General features: G+C 35.1%; 1 protein-coding gene across 2 annotated transcripts; it reads left to right on the top strand.

Annotated features, from left to right (window-relative positions):
• Nucleotides 1-2,668: 2,668 nt before the first annotated feature.
• Sb_0 (serine proteinase stubble) lies at nt 2,669-19,453 on the top strand. 2 transcript variants are annotated; one of them, XM_011188656.3, is made up of 6 exons: nt 2,669-2,937; nt 5,443-5,619; nt 17,582-18,145; nt 18,471-18,648; nt 18,709-19,006; nt 19,071-19,453. In XM_011188656.3, the coding sequence occupies exons 1-6, from the start codon at nt 2,706-2,708 to the stop codon at nt 19,365-19,367; spliced, it is 1,746 nt and encodes a 581-aa protein (XP_011186958.2). In that variant the 5' UTR covers nt 2,669-2,705; the 3' UTR covers nt 19,368-19,453. The 2 variants fall into 2 exon arrangements, with proteins under 2 accessions (XP_011186958.2, XP_028897936.2); XM_029042103.2 differs by lacking the exon at nt 17,582-18,145 and having other exon boundaries at nt 2,690-2,937.
• Nucleotides 19,454-21,024: the final 1,571 nt, after the last annotated feature.

Raw genomic sequence — 21,024 nt, 5'->3', positions numbered from 1 at the left:
ATTTATGGTCAGAATCTGGCACCAAGCGATTACGACCTGTTCCCATCTATGGCGAATGATTTTAGTGGTGAAAAATTCGCCTCAAGAGTGTATAGTGAATATCAGATGTCACATTTTCATATCAACAGGGACGAGGGTGGCATTATGAAAATATTTTCAAAATGGCAACAAGTTGTCGATAATATTAGTTGAGCTAAATCGGACCAGGCGAATTATGCTGAATAAAACATTCAATTTATTTATTTATATTAGGTCTACAACTTTGCTTCCGCCGTTTTCCAATAGATGTCTCTAGGGTCAAGCACTGGTCGATTAAATCGTTTTATATCGATCTTGGACATTTGTGTCAATATTAACATAACAATATATTTGTAGAGATCTGTTTGCATCCCAAACTTATTCTCAACCGAAAATGTCACTTTTTGAGCAGAATTCTTGACATTTGCGGGAAAATTTGCTTTTCTTTTTTAATTCCAAGAAATGTGCGGCTGAGGCTCATCGACATTTGTAACAAAAAACGCCTGAAATTTACAAAAAAACGGCGGAAGCCAAGTTGTAGATAATATATTGGATTAATTTATACTGGGCCTATTACTTTCTCTACTAGAAGACTTGGCCTATAAATATAATGTGGATTTTCCGAAGTTATGGATAAAGAACAAACTTGTTCTAAAGTTTGTTTAAATTATTAATATAACTGATTGAACATCATCACGAATATTTTTGAATGAACCAGCAGAATGAGATCAACTTGAAGAGTTTATTTTTTGCTTGGGGGACAAAATAAAAGAAACCCCGATAGCATTAGTTACTCAAATGAATTCTTAATTGATAGTAAAAATAAAAATAGCTGCATAATACTTGCACTGTTGTTCTCCAACTATTTGTAAATGACTTCAGAACGAAAAAATCTCAAATATGTTCTTCCAAGGAGAAAATTGTGTTGCGTTAAAGAAAAGTAAAAACAGAAATTACAAAAGCAAGAGATATTTATTACTATATCTTAATGACCATACCTTTCTCCCGTGTAACTTAAGGTAGATAAGCATAACACACAAAAAAAGACTAGACAAATGATCACCTCATACTACACTTAAATACCACAAAAAAACTGAAAGCCAAACAGCGCCGCAGGTCCACAAGTCCGTCTAAGACCATTTTGCTGTTGGCGAAAATAGAAAAAGGCCACCAATGACAAATTACCGACGAAAAGTAGCGATGAAGTACTGAATGTTAATTTAGTTGGAAGCATTACATACCAAACCCAACGATTAGAGCGCTTAAGTATGGCAATTAAAACTTGAAAAACAAACACACTTTGATGTCAGAAATAAAATGCAAAAATTCAAACATTTTTTCTTAATTGAAAGCGAATTATGCAGATATAAACAGCTGATATGAAGTGGTATTTGAAAGAAATTGGCATGAAAAACGAAGGTGATGGCGACGCTTGGTGAAAGAAGTGTGACAAATGCATGAAAGCATTTGAATTTGTGTTTGAATAAAATTGAGACGGCGTATGTAATTCAATTACTTCATAAGTACATATATAATTACAGATATACACATAAACTGCGGCAAGTTCAACCGCAAAGACGCGAGGTTAATACTTTGCGTGAGCCGTTAGTTGATACAGCTTGGTGCAGAAAGGCCAACAAAAAACTTAAGCGACAAACTTGAGTGAAGTAATATGTGTGAGTGACTTTTTGAGCGTAAATTCGAAGCTTTTGAGCGTGAATTCAAAACTTTTGAGTTCAACTACATCACATGAGTTGAAAAATTGTTGAAGAAATGCGGCGAAAGAAGTAGCTTTTGACTCAATCTTTCATTTATTTTCTTCTTCTTCGTCTTCTTCTTCTTTTTATAAGTTCGTAAGCGTTGTTTGACTCAATGCTTTGCCGCTTACTGGCAGCGTAAATGCCGCATCTTACTTGTGGCAAGCCACTAGCTAGCTGCCTCATGGGCTTTGATGTTGCTTGTGCTGCTTTAGTTCTGACTTGAATTTTCCGCTGAACGGTTATTGTGGTTGACAAGGCACGGCGGTTGTGGCAAGTGTGGCGATTGAAACAATTTTGAAGAGGAAAACAATGGAAAATTATTTAAATATAAAAGAAAATATGATATGAAGATTTTTAAAAATAAATTTTTTATAAAAAAATAGTAAAATAATTTATAAAAATGAAGCGCTGAGCTTATGATAAGTACAGTGAATTGTTGTTGCAGCCAAAAGGATAATTTTGAAATGTTAGAATATTATACACAAAAATTTATGAAATTATTATGAAATAAAATAATTAAGAGCAAAATAAATCAAAACCAAACAAAAATGCACAAATTCAAATTTAAAATCAAAATTATTTCCAAAACTGGTGAAAAGAAAGTTTCAGTGTAATTATACAAGTGTTGTTGTTGGTATTGCCACTTGCCACTTTTATAGTCATTGCCACCACTTTTGCTTTCGTTGTGCGCGCTGTAGCCGCCGTGTGTGTGTGTGTCTGTGTATAAAATTGTGTATTATTTTGCTTTGCTTTGAGCAAGTCGCGGCACAGAAAGTGAAAGTCCTCGCCGCGCAGGAGCTCACAACAATTAATATAAATATAAAAATAAAAATAATTAATTATTTTGAAAATATACCAACTTGTGTTGTTGTGTTTAATAGCAAAATATAAAATACAGAAAAATATACTTTCAATAAATTTCCCAAAATGTCAAAGTTCACACGCCGAAAACGCTCTGCCAAAAAGGATACTTGGCTGCGAGTGCTTGCAATTATATGTTTTCTAACATTACACACCAGTGGCATTGACGCTTTGGCGCATCCGAGCGCTGCACAGGAACACGATATGCTGATACTGGACGCCTTGTCGAGACGCAGCAGCGGCGGTGGTGGCGGCGGTTACTATAGCGAGGGTTCTGTCATGGAAATGCTGGCGAGAAGTAGTTACATGCAATGAGTTTGCATTCTTTTCCTTTCCTTTTCCTTTTTTCCAAAATTATATTTTTCCCTTCTTGGAAATTAATAACTGATTAATTGACATTTAAATATTGATGCAATTCTAAATAAAGAGAATCTTACTAAAAGCTTCCAAAAGGCAGTTAAGCTTTAACGAGTAGGATTTGAGTATGAGAAGTAAAAGTTTATGTAAAATTTTTCAAACTCAAACACATCTAAAAAGGCAATATGAAGGCTCTTTATGTGGTTCGGACATCTACCAATAAGTAAACAAATATAGGGATACTTGAAATTTGTCTGCACAACACAGAAATTATGGAGATACTCGTAGATGTAGCTAAATTTATAGTTTTTATTTTTCATTTGCACTTGATAAACACATCGGCATCTTCAAATAAACTATATGAATAAACCGTGAAAATTTGCATATTTAAAAAAAAATTTCGAATTATTTGGTTCAGAGCAAAAAAGATAACTCTAGAACACAAATTTTGGTGGGGACAACAATTTCTTTTAATCTCGAAAATCGAAGTGAGACCACAAGTATTTGGGTGTCATGTCGTGACAATACGCTGAATTGCTCTCCAGTTATATATTTTGAGTGGTCTAAACTTTTTAAATGCTTTCAACAGAGAAATTTGTTAAATGATATTCTGAATTTAATATTGGGCTGAACCATTCATATTCTAGTATGAGCATTAACATCTAACAGCAGACGACAATTTGCCTCGCCTATGCTTCGGGATAGAATTTTGGAATATACTGAATACTATCAACAGATTTTCACAATTTTTTTACGAAATATAACCGAAACGCATATTATGTGACCGAATTTCGGTTCGGTTGATTTCGAAAACTCGATTTTGATTTAAAGAATTGCCGATAGAAAATTTATAGGAGAAAGCACTGTCGCTAATGTCCCATATTTTATATATAAAAAATGAAGTAAATTGTTTTGTTTCTCAATTTAGTAAATTTTTTTGTTATTATTTGGTTTGAACACACTATTATGCTACAATTAATTTAAAATTATGCAAAAATTAATTTAATTAAATATTAGTCAACAGCCATTATTATTATTTTTTTCAACTTTCGTTATGAAATATGTATTTAATTCATATGAAAATTTATTTACCATAACAATTGGAAATTGCTAACAAGCATGCAATTTATTAAACTCTAAATATTATCATCTTGATTCAATGAACTCTTTCAAACGGGTGCTGAGTTTTATGGATAATAATGAAAAACTAGATTTTTTGTATGATGAGATCGAACCAAACGATGTTGATAATTTTTTATTATTTTAAAGTTTAGCTTTAAAGAGCTTTTTCTAGCTTTTAAATATATATAACTATAGAATATAGGTTTGTAGATCTCAAATAAGGAAAATATTTTACAATTATGAATGAAAGAAATTTTAAGTTATTTTTGAAAGTTTTCCAAAAATTATTTCAACTTGTATGTAGAAAGTATTATATTTGAAGATTTTCTGTTGATAGAAGAGAGATTGGAAAAATTCAAAGATTGACAAAGTTCATTTTCAAAGCTACTTTAGAACATATTCGCAAAAATGTGTAAGAAAAAGTAGTGAATAGAAGAGGAAAAAAAAAAGTAGTAGAGTAGAGGTTGGAAATCCAACTCAATTGTTTTTATTCTTCATAAAGATTATAGAATAGCTTGTAAGCAAGAAATTAGTTTATTTTCATTTAAAGCTGATCACACAAAATTGTTCTACTGGTTAAAAAAATAAATAAAATAAAAATTCAATGTGTTTTTTGGGATATTGGAACCATAATTTCTTTCCTCAAATGTTATAAAAATGACAATTAGAAAATAATATTGATCGAAGTGCACATAACCAACAATCAAAGATTCTTTTCTATAAAAATTATTAATCGGTAAACCAAATTTATCTTAAAGCAAGCAAGGAATATTTTTTTAAACCAAAAATATTTTTTTTTATATTTAGAAATATATTTTCATTAAAAAGTCTATTTTGAAATGAGTGTGAGATTCGAAATAATATAATGAAATAAAAAATACATTAGAAATAAAAATTTGTATAGCTATTTTTTTCACTGATAATTTGCGGATTTTTGCTCAGTTTTAATTTTTATTTTTTTATGTGAAAACCTTAACAGTTTAAAATTAAATAAGAGTCACATGAAGCACCCTCTATAATAGCAACAATGTGTTTTATGCGCCGACATTAACATGTGCAATTTTTTTCTCGATTTGCACACGAAAGAGATTTCTTAATAAAAACGTTTTCATTTTCACGCAATTTTTCATGCTTTCCTATTTCTCATAATTTTTGCGCATCAACTTTTCCACTACACAAACACACACACACACATACATAAATATACAAACTTACAACTTTATTACTTTTATTTGTATTTCACTTTATGCTGATTTAATTTCTATTAACTAATTTTTCTTCTCGTCTTCTTTTCTTTCTTGGCTTTCTCGTTTTTCCTTTTCAGTGATTCCGCAGTCTTGCCGCTTTCGTGGACACAAATTCGAATGCGGTCTCTCCATTTCGTGTGTGCTGGGCGGCGGCAAACCGCTTGACCTCTGCTCGGGCGGCATGATTTGGTCGTGCTGTGTGGACAAAGACCTCGATGCGGAGGATACGCACGCAAGTCAAGTCAACAATACAAGTAAGTATGATGAGGGAGGAGCGCGGGACAGCAGAAGGGAATAATATAGAAATGAGAGCTTGCCGTTTCGCAACGCTGCAGCAGACATTCTAAATTAGTGCTTCGTAGTACTCTTGATTTGCTTAGTGGCATGCTATAATAGTCGAAGAATTGCGCTTATGTAATTTGGCTGAATAATTTTGCGCAATAAATTTAATTCAGTTCAGTGTTGTGCAGCGCAGTTTCGAAAATGACAACGAATGTTGCAGCAAAGCAATTACTTATGCGTGCACTTACATGTACTCGTATGTAAATATGTATGTATGTCTGTAGTAGTTCAATGTGAGCGCGCATGCAACATGTTGCACTCTTTAGAGTCATTACATGCGCATGCGCAGGCGCTTATTAGAAGGTACATCGCTGTGGGTGCTTTGACTTTGGCAGGGGAGCGCAAATAGGGTTGTGTGGGAAGGAAAGTAATTCAATTTTCGGTTTTAAATTTTGTATTTTTTATTTCGAATTTAGAATTTTGATTTTCGAAATTCGAATATTGATTTTCGAATTTTTCTTTTCAACTTTCGAATTTGGACTTCAAACTTCTGATTTTCGTATTTTAATTCCCAATTTTCAATTTTCGAATATTATTATTCGAACTTTGATTTTCGAATTTAATTTTCGAAATTTGGTATTTGAACTTTGATTTTCGAATTTAAAATTTTGATGCTTTAAATAAATTTCAAAAAAATAATTGTTTAATATTTCGAAATTTGGTATTCGAACTTTGATTTTCGAATTTTGATTTTTGCATTTCGATATTCGAACTTTGAGTTTCAAATTTAAAATTTTGGTGCTACAAATAAATTGCAAACAAATTATTTTTTTACATTTAATTTAATCTTAAAAAAATAGTAGTGTTAGTATTAATAAAATTTTTGAATAATAACGGTTAATTGGACTCGCAAATATTCTATACTTTCTCCAAAACAATTTACATTTTTTTCAACATTTAAATTCCTTCCTTCCTCCTCAATGAGTTGCTAAACAATTTAAGAACCCCTGCCCACATTGACTCCGAAAAATCAGCTGAATCGTCGCTTTAGCAATTCACTGTTAGACAACTTAAGTACCTAAGCTTTACATTTCTATTCCAATTATTTATTTTTTTTGCGGCGTCTTTTTCAACACAAACACGTAGACGAGTCATTTTCCTTATATAAAGTTGAATCAGTATGCGCCACCTACCGCTCCACAGCAAAAAATCACTTGAAATAAAATGCTAACAATATCAATAAATGCAAACAGCGAGCGCTTCTTATAAACAAAAGCAATGGCAAAGCGAAAAAAAACAACAACAACAACAGCAACGCATATATTGACGTTTTGCTCTGATAACTTCCACACATTGCTTCTCAGCGCGTTGTTGCTTTGCTTTTATTGTTTTTGTTTTTACTATTTTGTTTACGACAGCATGCAGACGATTTGAGTTTTTTATTTTGTTTTTCAATTACTTTTTAGTTTCAGCGCTGGCTGCGTTTCCCATCGCAATTTTTCCACAAGTTTGTTGAAGTTTAGTGCGGGTTTCGCGCTGAAGTCTTTTGTGGTTCATTTTGGGCGGTTTGCTATTTTTGCGGTTTTGATGCTTTTTTTGCAGCTGATAATTAAGAGCGTGCTTAGTGCCCGAATATTCTGCTTTAATTACTGTTTGAATGTAAATACTTTAAGAATTTAATTTTTTGTTTGCTGAAGCTGAAGTTTCTACAAGATAGTAATCAGTAAAGAGTTATTTTAGAAATTGAAGCTTTAAAACGCAATCCCCACTTTCAATGCCATGATTCTTTGGTAGCTACTTTTTTGTCTACACAATAAGATAATAATTATTAATTTGCGTGATTGAGCAATCAATTAAGACTATAGTCTCTATTTTCTTTAATGGGAGGGATAATATATGGATCAAGGATCAACTTTTTAACCTAACATAATAATACTAGCTGACTCCGCAGTCGTTGCACTGCGTGAAATTATTTGTTTTGAAAACAAAGTTGAATTCGTATAGTGTTGGAAAACATTTATTGGCGATTTTTCTAAATTTTTTTTTCAATGTAACTCAGCTTAATAAACAACATTTTTTGTTTTCTGTTCCGGTGTGTAAATGTACAGATAAGATGATTTTTCAACTCGTGAATGAAATTTATGCCACACACCTCCAGCGACTGTCTTTGAGACCTGTTGATTGTCATCCCAAATGCAAGTCCCATTGGAAACTGAATACGTTTGAACTGAAATGGCAAATCGTTGGAACTCAAAGAAATTCGTGGAATCAAGCATTCTGCCCCCTTGCAAGTCCCTTTAAGAAATTCTTGCAACTATTCCATTATTCGATAGCTGCTTGAAGATTGCGAAGCATAATAAATGAAAAACCATTATAATGACAAAGAATTTAGAAATTTCACTGGATAATTCACAGCTTCGTCTTCATTTTCAACATGATCGATCGATGTGTATGAACACAAATCTCCCGGAAGTTGACTTTAAGTCGTATGGATTAAATCATCGACATCGGTATTTTTGGCATTTAAAAATCTGCGTGCACTCAACCAATCGTAGTTACGATAAATTTGGCTAATGTTCGGATTGATTTCAAACCATTAGAAGTATTAACCAGAATTTGCCCAGTACTTTGCAAATCTTCTGCGGTGCTATCCTGTTGCAGGAATACACGCATATTCATGGTCAATCATATGGTTTTCGCATGCCGCCACAAGTACGATGACTTGGGACATGCGTTCAATTCCTCCGCCGCTGTTGATTTCGAAATAACAGAATGTGTTTGTCAATAACAGTATCATTACGCCACCAAAGCGACGATTATTATTCCACAGATCTTTTATTGTTCTGTCAAGTGCTTCTAGAAAATTGCGTTCATCTCATATATGTTTCATAGATTTGCATGTTTAACTGAAGCTACAGAGTCAAATGTGCCGTTCTTCCAACTTCAAGTAGCGTTGCTGCAATTCCAGTAGATGCGAGAGCCAACGTAATGCCATTTGAGATCGTATTGTTGCCAAAATCAATGATATCAGAATCAATCAGAATTCCCAGTTCCACCGTGCGTATCAAGAAATAAAAGTCCACCATTTCCATCATGGACAGCCTTAATCAATTCATCATAGGTTGTCTTTTGCTGCTCATTAAATAATGGAACATTTCTTTATACTTGTTGTTCCAAAGTTATTCTGTCGTATGCACGATTCAGCACATCTCTAATTTGACGATTTGGTGATGGCATATGAATTTCAATGCTTCATTGTAGATATCACCGTTCATTTGCAATTCTGAATTCTCTGTTGCCATTTGCCAATTTCCGACTTTTCCGAATTGTTTTTTTTTTTCATAGATAGATTGAAAAAAAAATGTATGGAAAAAAGTCACTTTTTGGAATTTTACGATTTTCCGACTAAACCTTCCAAGATCCACAACGAACAACCTCTGAACATTTCATTAAGAATGGTCCAACCGTTCTCGATCCTTAGCGTATCTAATCTTGAACCGCTTTCGCAGCTAAAGGAACGGAAGCCCTCAAAGATAAATAATTTCCCCCGTTTTTTACACATTTACTACTGTTTCTTCGCAGCGTAATGCTATTTAGCCTATAGCCTTCCTCGATAAATAGACTATCCAGCACAAAAAGAATTATTCAATTTGAACCAGTAGTTTCGGAGATTAGCGCGTTCAAACAAACAAACAAACAAACTCATCAGCTTTATAATATTAGTATAGATATTTGCAAATTTCAAACCCCAAATTTCGATTTTTTTAATTTCGAATTCTGTAACTTCAAATTCAAAATTTTAGTTTAGAAATTTGATTTCGAAATTTTGATTTTTGAAATTCGAACTTGAAATTTTGAAAACTCAATTTCAATTTAGATATTTGTACTTCGAATGTCAAAATTTGGTATTATTTTTAAAATTATGGTTTCGAAAGTATGGATTTTAATTTTGAAAGGCGATTTTGAAATTTAGTTTTTTGAAATTTATACATCGATTTTTTTTAAATGAGGATTTTAATGTTTTAATTTGAACTTCGAACTTTGAAATTTGAATTTAGATTTTTAGATTTTTTGGAAATTTTGAAGTTCGAAATTTTAATTGAACTTACAATTTTAAATTTTTAAGTTTCGAACTTCGTTTTTTTTTTTCAAAATTTCAAATATTTTAGAATGTAGATAATTTGAATTTAAAAATTTCTTCGAATTGTATAATTTGAAATTATAATTTTGAATTTCGAATTTGAAATATGAATTTTGAATTTTAATTTAGAATAATAAACTTTGAATTTTGGATTGTGAGTTCTGAATTTTTCAGAATTTTACTTTAACGACTACAATTCCGTATTTGTAAAACCGGATTTGAAATTTGAATTTAATCTTCAATTTATTTCAATTCTGAATTTAAAATTTATAATTTCGGATTTCGATTTTTTTTCGAAATTGAAATTTTGATTTTTTTATTTTAATAATTGATTTTGCTTAAAAAATTGCTAATTTGACTTCGAATATACTTTGCAGTTCTAAGACAACCAGAATATAAAAAAAAAAAAAATATTGAAAAAAATATTAAATTTAATTTTAAATAAAAAAAATATTTTCCACAATTTTAAAAGAATCCTTTCAACTACACTGTAAATCTTTAAATTAATATTTCGTCTGCATTTTCTCAGTTTTTCTTGTTAAATAAGAAAGCAAGCGGTCCAAGTAGTAATTAATTAAGGTTAACATACATATTGTGTTAAAATCTTTTTGCTGTCACTCATATTCAGAGGCTCATCTGCAGCTTGAGAAAGGAAGTGTACTATGTAATTATACAAATACATTTAAATGTTTTTATTACGACACAACTCTTTCTTCATGAATTCGTATATTTTTGGAACACCATCAATTTGGGACGCCACTGTACATTGGCACCCACTTTATTGTTTTTGTTGTTAATGACGTTTTTTTTACTGCCACTAATCTTGCGGTTTAATCTTTTAATTTCACTTTCTTCGTCAACGACTTTGCCATTTCCGGTAAAATAAAGCGCGAATGGATATATGTATAGGTGTGTGTGTGTTGTTGTGCGAGTGAACTTCAGAGTTTTCTGGGAATTTTCGCTTTTATGATGAGTTTTAGGTGAATATGTAATACAGCGATAAAAACAGTTATGGCAGCAAAGTCTGGGAAAATGAAAAGTGAAAAACATGAAATATAATAAAAATAGAAGAAGAAGAGGGGAAATTGAAGGGGAGGGGCAGTGCAGACGAAATATATGCAGCTGAAAAGTGATTTGCCTTTGCTTGAGACCTTAATGAAATTGTCTGTGGTGCTGAGGCGTAAAGTTGCGACTGTTTGTCTATGTCGAGTAGCAAATTAAAACAGAGGCAAATAAATTAAGAAAACTTGTAAAAGAAGACATAAGTACATATGTTAAATGTTAACCCGAATGTTTAGTTTGAAATAAAATAAAAATAAAATGAAAACATAATTTAAAGTTAGTAAAAAGGCGAATAAAACATGCAGCTGGAAATTAATGAGCAAATTATTCACTGCAGCTGAAAGTGAAATTTGTTCACGACTTTAAACTAAATCAAAGAAAAACAGAGGCATTTTTAACCCTTTATAACTCAACTAAGTAAAAACGGAAAAACTGTATCGTTTCTAATAGATTTCGGATAGAAATGAAATACGTGTTTTATAGTTTAAACAATTTTTTTTTTATTTGGGTGAAAAACAACAAAAAAGGGTATGTGACAGATATGTCACGTTACGTAAAAACGTCTCTAAGCTCATTAAATATTAATATTTGTATTTCGTGAATATTTAAATGTTTTTTAAGAAGTGTGAAATTCTTCGAAGCAGTTGTTTTGCTTGTTGTAGCATAAAGCCACACCACATTTTTCACATACCGTTTGTGATACTCCAACACATCCTGGGCGCTTGCAACGAATTCGTTTTTCTGCCCATACCGGCCAGTGTCTAACTTGATCTTGCCTAACTGCCATAGGAGGAAGGGCTGGGCCCTTATGCTTTTTATATTTTATCTCCGCTTCAATTCCTCTTCGTTTCATAAGGGACTTTGTATCCAATTTGCACAACACCGTGGCAACATCTAAACGAAAATCAGCAGATGACAACTGATTGCCCATTAATTTTTTTCTTTATGAGCTCTTTTGTATAAGAGCCAAGCATTAGACATTGCAAGGTCTAAAAAGAGATAAAATAGACGAACATGCCATCGCTTGCTTCTTAGCAATATCTTATAGCGGCCCATGATGCTGTCAATGAGATCAACCCCACCCATGTGCCGATTATACTCGGCTACAATATCTATGTACCTTTTTTTTGCCTTATCATAGCGGCGTACTGTGGACTTCGGTAGCTCACCAGCGAAATTAGAAGCAAGAGTTACCCTTTTGTTATCTTTCCAGACAACGGTGGCTATATTATTCCTCGCACATTTCCAACATATTCTACGCTGGTAGTTCTTCCTTTCCAGTGAAACGTATTTGATGTTCGTTTAGTTCAATATTCTTTTTTTTCCAGACTACATTCATTTTTGGTTTAGGGCGATGTGACGATCCTTTCTGAGTGGCATTTGTAGGCATGGCTGATTCCTCTAAGCGAACGTCAATATCTTCCCTTTCGTTTTCCAAAAGAGCGTAATTTTGCTCACAATCGAGTTCAAAGTCTGAACTTATATCGCCCTCAGGATCAAAATCGGGATCTGTAACGCTATTATCGTCAGTTTCGAACCCATCTTCACTACTTTCATAATTCATCAACTCATCAAGAATTTTATCAGCAGATAAATTACGAGACGCCATTCTGGTGAAGTATATAAGAAATCAACACAAACAAATTTTTAGTGACCCTTATTACTCAATGTTACAGAAATGGTAAACATAATATTGAACTTACCTGGACTTTTCCACTAAATATTTCATTAAAACACTGACAAATTTTTATTTTTTATATTTTCGGTAATTGCAAGCACGTGCATTCACTAACTTTACCACAGCGAAAAAGAAAGTACCGTTTTATAAGTGATACCAATACATAAAAATCCAGAGAATTTTCAAATTGAAAAATACGTTGTGTGACAGTCCTGCTATATCACACTAAAAAGGGAAAAATTAATTTTCCTATGTTTTGTACCCTCTAAAAGGGTTTGTAACATATCTGTCACATGATGCTATAAAGGGTTAAGAAAGAAGTTCTGTATTAATGTGTTACTTCGTATAGGTTAGGCAGATCTCTGCAAATACAGAAGACCTCACTCAGTCTGGCAAAAGCTGGACAGTGGAGAAGGAAATGCTTAGATGATTCCACCTCGCCTTCCTCCATACAGCTTTGGCAACTTGCATCTGCCACGATCCTAAGTCTCACCTCATGGGTACCCATTGTACAATGTCCAGTAAGAACACCAATGATCGCGCTGAGATGGACCTTGCGCAGAGAAAGATCCACCAAAAAAGGGCCAAAAGGAACTCGCCACTGCATAAGTGCTGGCTGTTGACCAGCGTTTGACGAGCTCATGTGTAGTCTGCATGTGCAGCGCTCTTGCGCAGGTGGACCATGGACTACCAACGCGTTCCCATTCCGACGTCAATGTTGCTAGAGTACCCGCCCTTGCAAGCTTATCCGCGGTGATCGGTTACACACACTAGACGGATAGCAAAATAGCTATTGGCTGGAAGCTATTGATAAGGATCTAAGACACTCCTTTACTAGCCCAGAGCTTTAATTTACTTTAATCGCAGCGACCTAATAGATAGAGAGCTTTCTGCAAAAAAAAAACTCCACCTTAGCTTCGTTCCATCCGTGAAAAAGTCGACTGCACTTCTCCTCCATTGACTTCTTCCTTCCCACTTAGCCCTCGTAAGTATGTGCGCAAAGAAGAAACCTCTAGGGGACGGTTACGCGGTGCAGTGGTCCAAGTATTCAGGAACGCAATCGAACCGACGGAGAATTTCAGAGTGCCCTTAGTATAGTTAAAATGATCAAATTTAGATCAAATATTCACCATTTTGTTCGAAAAATTGCTACCATTTAGAAGGTAATTTCATAATGACACTATCATAAAAACTCTCGTCTCTATAGACAAGAAACTGGGATTGTCTATTTTCACAAGCTTCTCATGAGACGGCAGGAACTCAATTGGTGCCAAGTCCGAGCCATAAGACAACAAAGCTCCATAATCTTCAGGCGAGTCACTATCGATGTGTGGGGGCTGGCCCTATTGGCCAAAGCTGGATACTACTGGACAATTGCTTCCTTCATACAATCCAATTGCTGTTAGTACAGCTCTGAATTAAGAGTTTGGGTGTAGGAAAGCAGTTCTTAGTAGATGATCATCAAACCTGGGTTTAAATTCTAGTATTTAGAAAATTATAAACCTTTAGTGTACATATTAACCCGGTGGGAGTCATGTTGAATCATTTAGACCCGAAATTTAATTTTCTTTCAAATTTTTAAAGTGATAAAATTAACGAAAGTAAGGAAATATTCCTTATCGTTAGATATTTAAACGATGTGGGGAAAGGCCCAGTTAGTTTCTGATAGAATGATAATATCATGTTGAAGTCTTATGTGGGACCATTGAAGCTCTCCTCGTACGACTTAAAAGCTGCAAACTCTTCCACTGATAATTAAATAAATAATAAAAGTCTGAGCTATATTTAACTGCACGGAATTTACTTCAGAAATTTACTTTATACGTATTCAGTCACCTATAATCACACTTATATTTATTTATGTCACTTTACATTTCATAAATATAAGTGTTGTTTAAAAAGGTTCAAAACGCAAATTAACGCCAACAATTCCCACAACAAACCGTCATTCGCACATATACTCGTGTGTAGTTACATGCAAATCCATTGTGACGCAACACCATCATCGTCTACTTACTACTGCCCAATCAACTTTCCGGTGCCATCATTTTTGTCACAATGGTCGACCGCGACTTGCTAATTAACCTTTGCAAGGGAACGCAGTGCAAATTTTATCAACAATTTCCAGTTTTTCTTGACTTTACATAAGTCCATAATATTCACATACTATTACACTTAAGCCTTTAATATAAAATAACAGCTTTGGTGCATAAGTGAAAATTTCTGGTTCACCAAATTTCAGTTTTCTTTTGTTTTTATCGTTTGTGTTAATTATTTTTCCAACTCTCTTAAAACTGTATTACTTAATGTGTTATATAATTTCTTTTGCAAATTAAATACTTTTATGTGAGTGTGAATATGCCAGTTTATATTAATAGCCGGAAGTCTCTCTAGTTGACATTATTTTCTCAGTGATGTCCATGTTTCATTTGTATGTGGTTGAGTGGACGGTAATGAAAAGCTTTTCTACACGCTATGGGTAGAAATCTTAATGTCACTTCTCGAAAATGAAATTTGTGACAAAGTAAAGAGTATTTCGATTTTATTCCCTGTCTCAATTATATTTGGACGTAAAAAAATATATATATTTTAATTATTTTAAAACGAAATTGACTATAGAGCAACGAAAGTGCTGTCATACAAGAATCTAATTTCCCTATTATACATAAAAAAATATAGGATGAAATTTATTTCAAACATTTTGGGCTAGGATAGAGATATCATATACCAACTTAAAAAATTCAAGGCTCTATAAAGTATCTCACATAATGACCGATATGTGTATATCGTATAAAAATATCCCTAATACCGGAATAACTAAAATCGATGTAAGGATGACTAATACTTGAAGTAGAGTTCCCTAAATGTTTGGGATGATGATGAAGGGTTAATTCTTATTTGTTCCTTACTTTGTAAAATATGACAACGATAATATCACATACCATATCAAGGCTTGATATCAAAGCTTCTAATTATCTCCTCCCGGTAACTAAAACGTTTTTGTTTGAGCGATTTCTGAGTATTTGGAACAGAATATAATCAGAAGGATCATTAATATTGTCTTGGCAAATATCTCCCTTCAGCATTTTTGCTCTTTATTTATTGCTTTATAAAAAATGTTACAGTGATTGGATTAAGTTCAAATATAAACCCGTTTCGTGCGATAATCTGTTTCCATCTAGACGGCAAGTTCATAATACCCTCTTCGTAGAAGTCCCCTCCTTATTTGCTAAGAACTCGGACAGCCACTTTTCACAAGCCTTTTTTGAGTTCAACTTTACACCACCAAGGGCGTTCGCCATAAGCAGGAAAAGGTGGTAATCACTTGGCGCTTTGTTCGGCATATATGGTGGATGAGAAGTGTAAGGTCTGGCGTTGTCCTGGGGGAACACTACACCCTTTCTTCTTCAAGCGGTCCAGTTGTTCGCAGTAGATGGTATAATTAAGAGTCTGGCTATATGGTTCATGATTCCTTCCAATCCCACCAAACAGACAGCAAAACCTTCCTGGCCGTCAATCCCGGCTTGGCCACTGTTTAGGACGATTCACCGGCCTTCTACTACGACCGTTTTCACTTGATATTGTCGTATGTGATCCATTTTTCGTCGCCAGTCACCATCCGCTTCAAAAATTGGTCGAGTTCGTTCCGTTTCAGCAGCAAACGCAGGCGTTGATCCGGTCAAATTATGCGGCACCCAAACATCAAGCTTTTTTGTATATCCAGCCTTCTGCAGATGGTTTAAAATGGTTTGATGACTAACTCCTATCTCCTGGGCGATGACATGAGATGCCACATGCCGGTCTAACTCGATGTTTTTTATGATTTAATTGGTATTCGTCGTCACAGGTCTTCCGCCGGCTGGCTTATCCATGGTGTCGTTTTCACCTGCTCTGAATCGTCGAAACCATTCCTCAGCAGTTCGCACTTCGAGTACCATCCCCCAAAACACCAATAATCTCACAAAACGGATTTGCCTTTAACGAAGGAAAACTTTAAAATAGTGCGATTTTCGCCGTTAGTGAACTCCACGTTTACGCGTCTATAACTGTTGAACGCAATATCCAAACTAATCATGATTAGCGTCGTTTTGTAGGTTATGTCAAGAACTTTCAAAGATGTATAGTATTGCCAGATACGAGCTCTGTAGTTCCTTATACATAGCCTCGAAATTCAAAAGACAAAAAGGCGGAAGGGAGATGTTTGCCAAATATATGAAAAATGATGGTTGTTGAAGGGTATATGTACTATTTTTGTTCAAAATTGATCGCATCTCCCTGTTGGTTGTTAGGGAAAAAGAACTCGTATGAAGTGACCGTGATAGCAATAACGTTGTAATTTCTAAATCTTTTTGTGCAATAAAAAGGATTTTACCGCAACTAAATGTGGAAACTGCACTTGAGTAAGAGCTATTTGATCATATATCTGTTTAACTCCCATTTAACATATTTATTGACATGCCTGGCAAGTTAATTTTACAGCAATAAAATATATTTTAATGAAATTTCTCAAAAAGGACAAAAACCCCTCTTAGAATAGAGTGGGCATTAATGTGAAGAAAAACCGATCTATAGTTTCGTATCTAACCATACAAGAAACATAATTATTCCGTTTGTCAGAGTAATCTATACCTACTTGTTTAATTATTTTATTTTCTTGGAAAGTTGCTCAGACAGCAGTTTATAACCGGAACAGTCCTATTTACATATAGAAAAGTATCAAAAAACTTGTAATACTAGAAAATGAAGTAAGATATAATTTTAATATCCTTATCTATGATGTTAGACATTAATATATTCCGAAAGTCTAATAAATTAGACACATCTGCGCTTCATTTAATTTCATTATAGGATTTTTTTTAGTTAATTTTCCCAATTTCCAATCTTTCCACTGGATTGAAAAAATTTAACATAAATGTAAATATTTTATGCTTGTATTATATAATTTGCAATGCTTTAAAATTAGCAATACATATTTATATCCACGTATTATACCCTACATTTTTTTTAATAAATACGTATGCTTATATAAAAAACGCTCCCCGACTTAATCTAGGTGACATCATACACCTGCACGACATCTACCCCGACTTGGCGGGCCACAACAAACACCCGTCGCATGGTGGCCTCGGCAGCAGCAGCAGTTCACAAATACACAATTTGCATAACAGTCACGGTGCCACACAAAGCAGCAATATAGCATCGCATAGCACATTGGGTGCCTCACGACCGCCCGTACATCACTACCCCACCGTCATTAGTAATCATCAGTACCAAGTCACACAATCGCTGTACACGACAAAGCGACCTTACAAGCCACATATCTATCGACCCACAGGGAGTGGTGGCGCTGTGGCCTCGTCCAGCAGCTGGGAGCATGAATCAAATCATCTGGGCTCCGGCATCACCAATCACTTGGACACTTTCTTCGATGTGGAACGACCACCCGCGCATTCGGCGGAGAGTGGCCCGCATGAGCTGCTGCCACATCCACAGCCCTTCGCGGTTGGCAATGTCTTGGATTTGAATGCAGGCGAAGCGGCGGAAGACTACAGTGGCGGCGTCGGCGGCGGTGGCGGTGGCATTTATGCTGACGGAACAACTTATCGTCCAGTGCCGGGTACCAAAAGCTGTTTTGATGTTTCTACAACTTTCACTTTTTTCTAGTACTTTTTGTTTGGGTTCTTGAGTTTAGTTGTACGGAACTTTCGTAGTTTTTTTATTTGGTACTCTTATTTATCACTCTAGAGTTTTCTTCTTTGTATGTAAATATCTTGAACTCCGCACTGGAATGCTTCTGCACTTATTATAGACTTATTTCATATGTTCTAAGAGCTTTTCTTTTTATTCTTACATTTCATGGTGTGACTGACTCTGCACTGACTTTAAATATTGACCTCACTTATATCATTATTTTAATTCCAATTTCCCTTCATGCATTGCAGGTTGCGGTGAGGTCTATGCGCGCTCGAATCGCATTGTCGGTGGTCACTCGACAGGTTTCGGCTCACATCCCTGGCAGGTGGCGCTGATTAAGAGTGGATTTCTCTCACGCAAACTTAGCTGCGGGGGCGCGCTCATCTCGAATCGTTGGGTCGTCACGGCGGCGCATTGCGTAGCAACGTAAGTAGTAATGGCATAAAGATAATACTATTGAAAACTGAACTCTTCACTACTCTTTAGCACCGCCAATTCGAATATGAAAATCCGCTTGGGCGAATGGGACGTACGCGGCCAAGAAGAGCGTCTCAATCACGAAGAATATGGCATCGAACGCAAGGAAGTGCATCCACACTACAATCCGGCGGATTTCAAGAACGATTTAGCGCTCATAAGATTAGATCGGAATGTTGTCTACAAACAGCATATAATACCGGTATGTTTGCCGCCACCGGCCACGAAGTTGGTGGGCAAAATGGCAACAGTGGCGGGTTGGGGACGTACGCGGCATGGACAGAGCACAGTGCCGTCAGTACTGCAGGTAAGACAACCAAATAGTTGAGTTCCAATATGTAAAATAATAAATCAAAATCTTTAAATTCAAGGAAGTGGACGTTGAGGTGCTCTCCAACGATCGCTGCCAGCGTTGGTTCCGTGCAGCGGGTCGTCGCGAAGCAATACACGATGTCTTCCTTTGTGCCGGCTACAAAGAGGGTGGACGTGACTCGTGCCAAGGCGACTCGGGTGGTCCGTTAACGCTATCGTTGGATGGTCGCAAAACGCTCATCGGTTTGGTGTCGTGGGGTATCGGCTGTGGGCGTGAACATCTGCCCGGTGTTTATACGAATATACAGAAATTTGTGCCGTGGATGAATAAAGTTATGGCCAATGATAATGCGTAGTGCTGCATGGACTCACACTAGCCAAAGACTGCAGTGCACTAGTATGATATGCCACCTGATTACCGTTATGTAACGATATCCTATTGCGTATTTTATTTTATTCGTTAAAATTTTATTTTCTCTAATTGCAACTCTCTTCAAGTCTTATTTATTGCGTAACTTCCGCTTTTTGAACAGAATGAAATGTTATTATAAATAACTCATGTGTCTTTAAACTAAATGGTTACTTAAATGCGTCCATTTTTCACCCGAACTTATTAAAAGTACGAATATGCGATTAAGTATTGTAATAATTTATACTAAATTAAGAACATTTTATACGATTTATTAATATTTAAGTGTTTAACTAATAAAATAAAATGTAAATAAATGTGAATTTTCACTATGTACTTGAGAGGTTTGGCACAACTAAGAATCAATAAATTCATGTAAGCCAAGCTTTAAATCTGATAACTGCTTGCATACTTTTAGGCACTTCACTGACACATACCTTATGAATCAGTAAGCGCGGCTTAATGGTCTTTTAGCAGTAATTGTTTTGCTCGCTATCACATGTATTTATCGATCAATCTAAAAAAGCTCTTCACAATTTCTAAATTCAAGGTTAGCTCAGAAACATATAGAACAAGAATTAATTTATTGCAAACACAGTTGGTCCACTAAACAGTTATTTGGAGTTTGATAGGGATTTCTTAAAAACATAAGTCCTGAATACCTTAAGTGACGTTTTATGACATAAACTTAATAAGAAGTTTTGCTCGATCCCAAAATGTTTATATTCATATGAAATCATTATCGTAAAAATAGTAATATCAGGTTGGCAAATATCTCCCTTCCACCCTTTTGTCTATTGAATGTATAAAGCGCTACAGAGTTCGTATCTGGCAATACTATATGTCTTTGAAAGGTCTTGACATAACCTAAAAAACGACACTATGAATGATTAGTTCGGATATTGCGTTCTACAATTATAGACGTGTAACCATGGAGTTCACTAACGCCGAAATTTGAGCTATTTTAAAGTCTTCCTTCGTCAACTACAGAGGAATGGTTTCGAGCAGTTTCAGAGCGAGTGAAAACGACACCATGAATAAGCCAGCCGGCGGAAGACCTGTGACGACGAATACCAATTAAGTCATGGAAAACATCGTGTTAGACCAGCATGTGGCATCTCATGACATCGCCTAGGAGATGAAAGTTAGTCACCAAACCATTTTAAACCATCTTCAGAAGGCTGGATACACAAACAAATTGTATGTTTGGGTGCCGCATGATTTGACGCAAAAAATCCTTCTGGACCGAATCAACGCCTGCGTAATGCTGCTGAAACGGAACGAACTCGACCCATTTTTGAAGCGGATGGTGACTGGCGACGAAAAATGGATTACATACGACAATATCAAACGAAAACGGTCGTGGTCGACCGATCGAAGGCCGGTGAATCGTCCCAAATAGTGACCAAGCAGGGATTGACGGCCAGGAAGGTTTTGCTGTGTGTTTGATGGGATTGGAAGGGAATCACTATGAGCTGCTCTCATATGGCCAGACGCTTAATTCTACCATCTACTGCGAGCAACTGGACCGTTTGATGCAGGCGATCGACCAGAAGCGTCCACAATTGGCCAACAGGAAGAGTGTAGTGTTCTACCAGGACATC

This window comes from Zeugodacus cucurbitae, chromosome 6 (genome assembly GCF_028554725.1).
Source record: "Zeugodacus cucurbitae isolate PBARC_wt_2022May chromosome 6, idZeuCucr1.2, whole genome shotgun sequence".
Taxonomy (NCBI): Eukaryota; Metazoa; Arthropoda; class Insecta; order Diptera; family Tephritidae; genus Zeugodacus; species Zeugodacus cucurbitae.
This window is presented reverse-complemented; position numbering and strand designations above follow the sequence as displayed.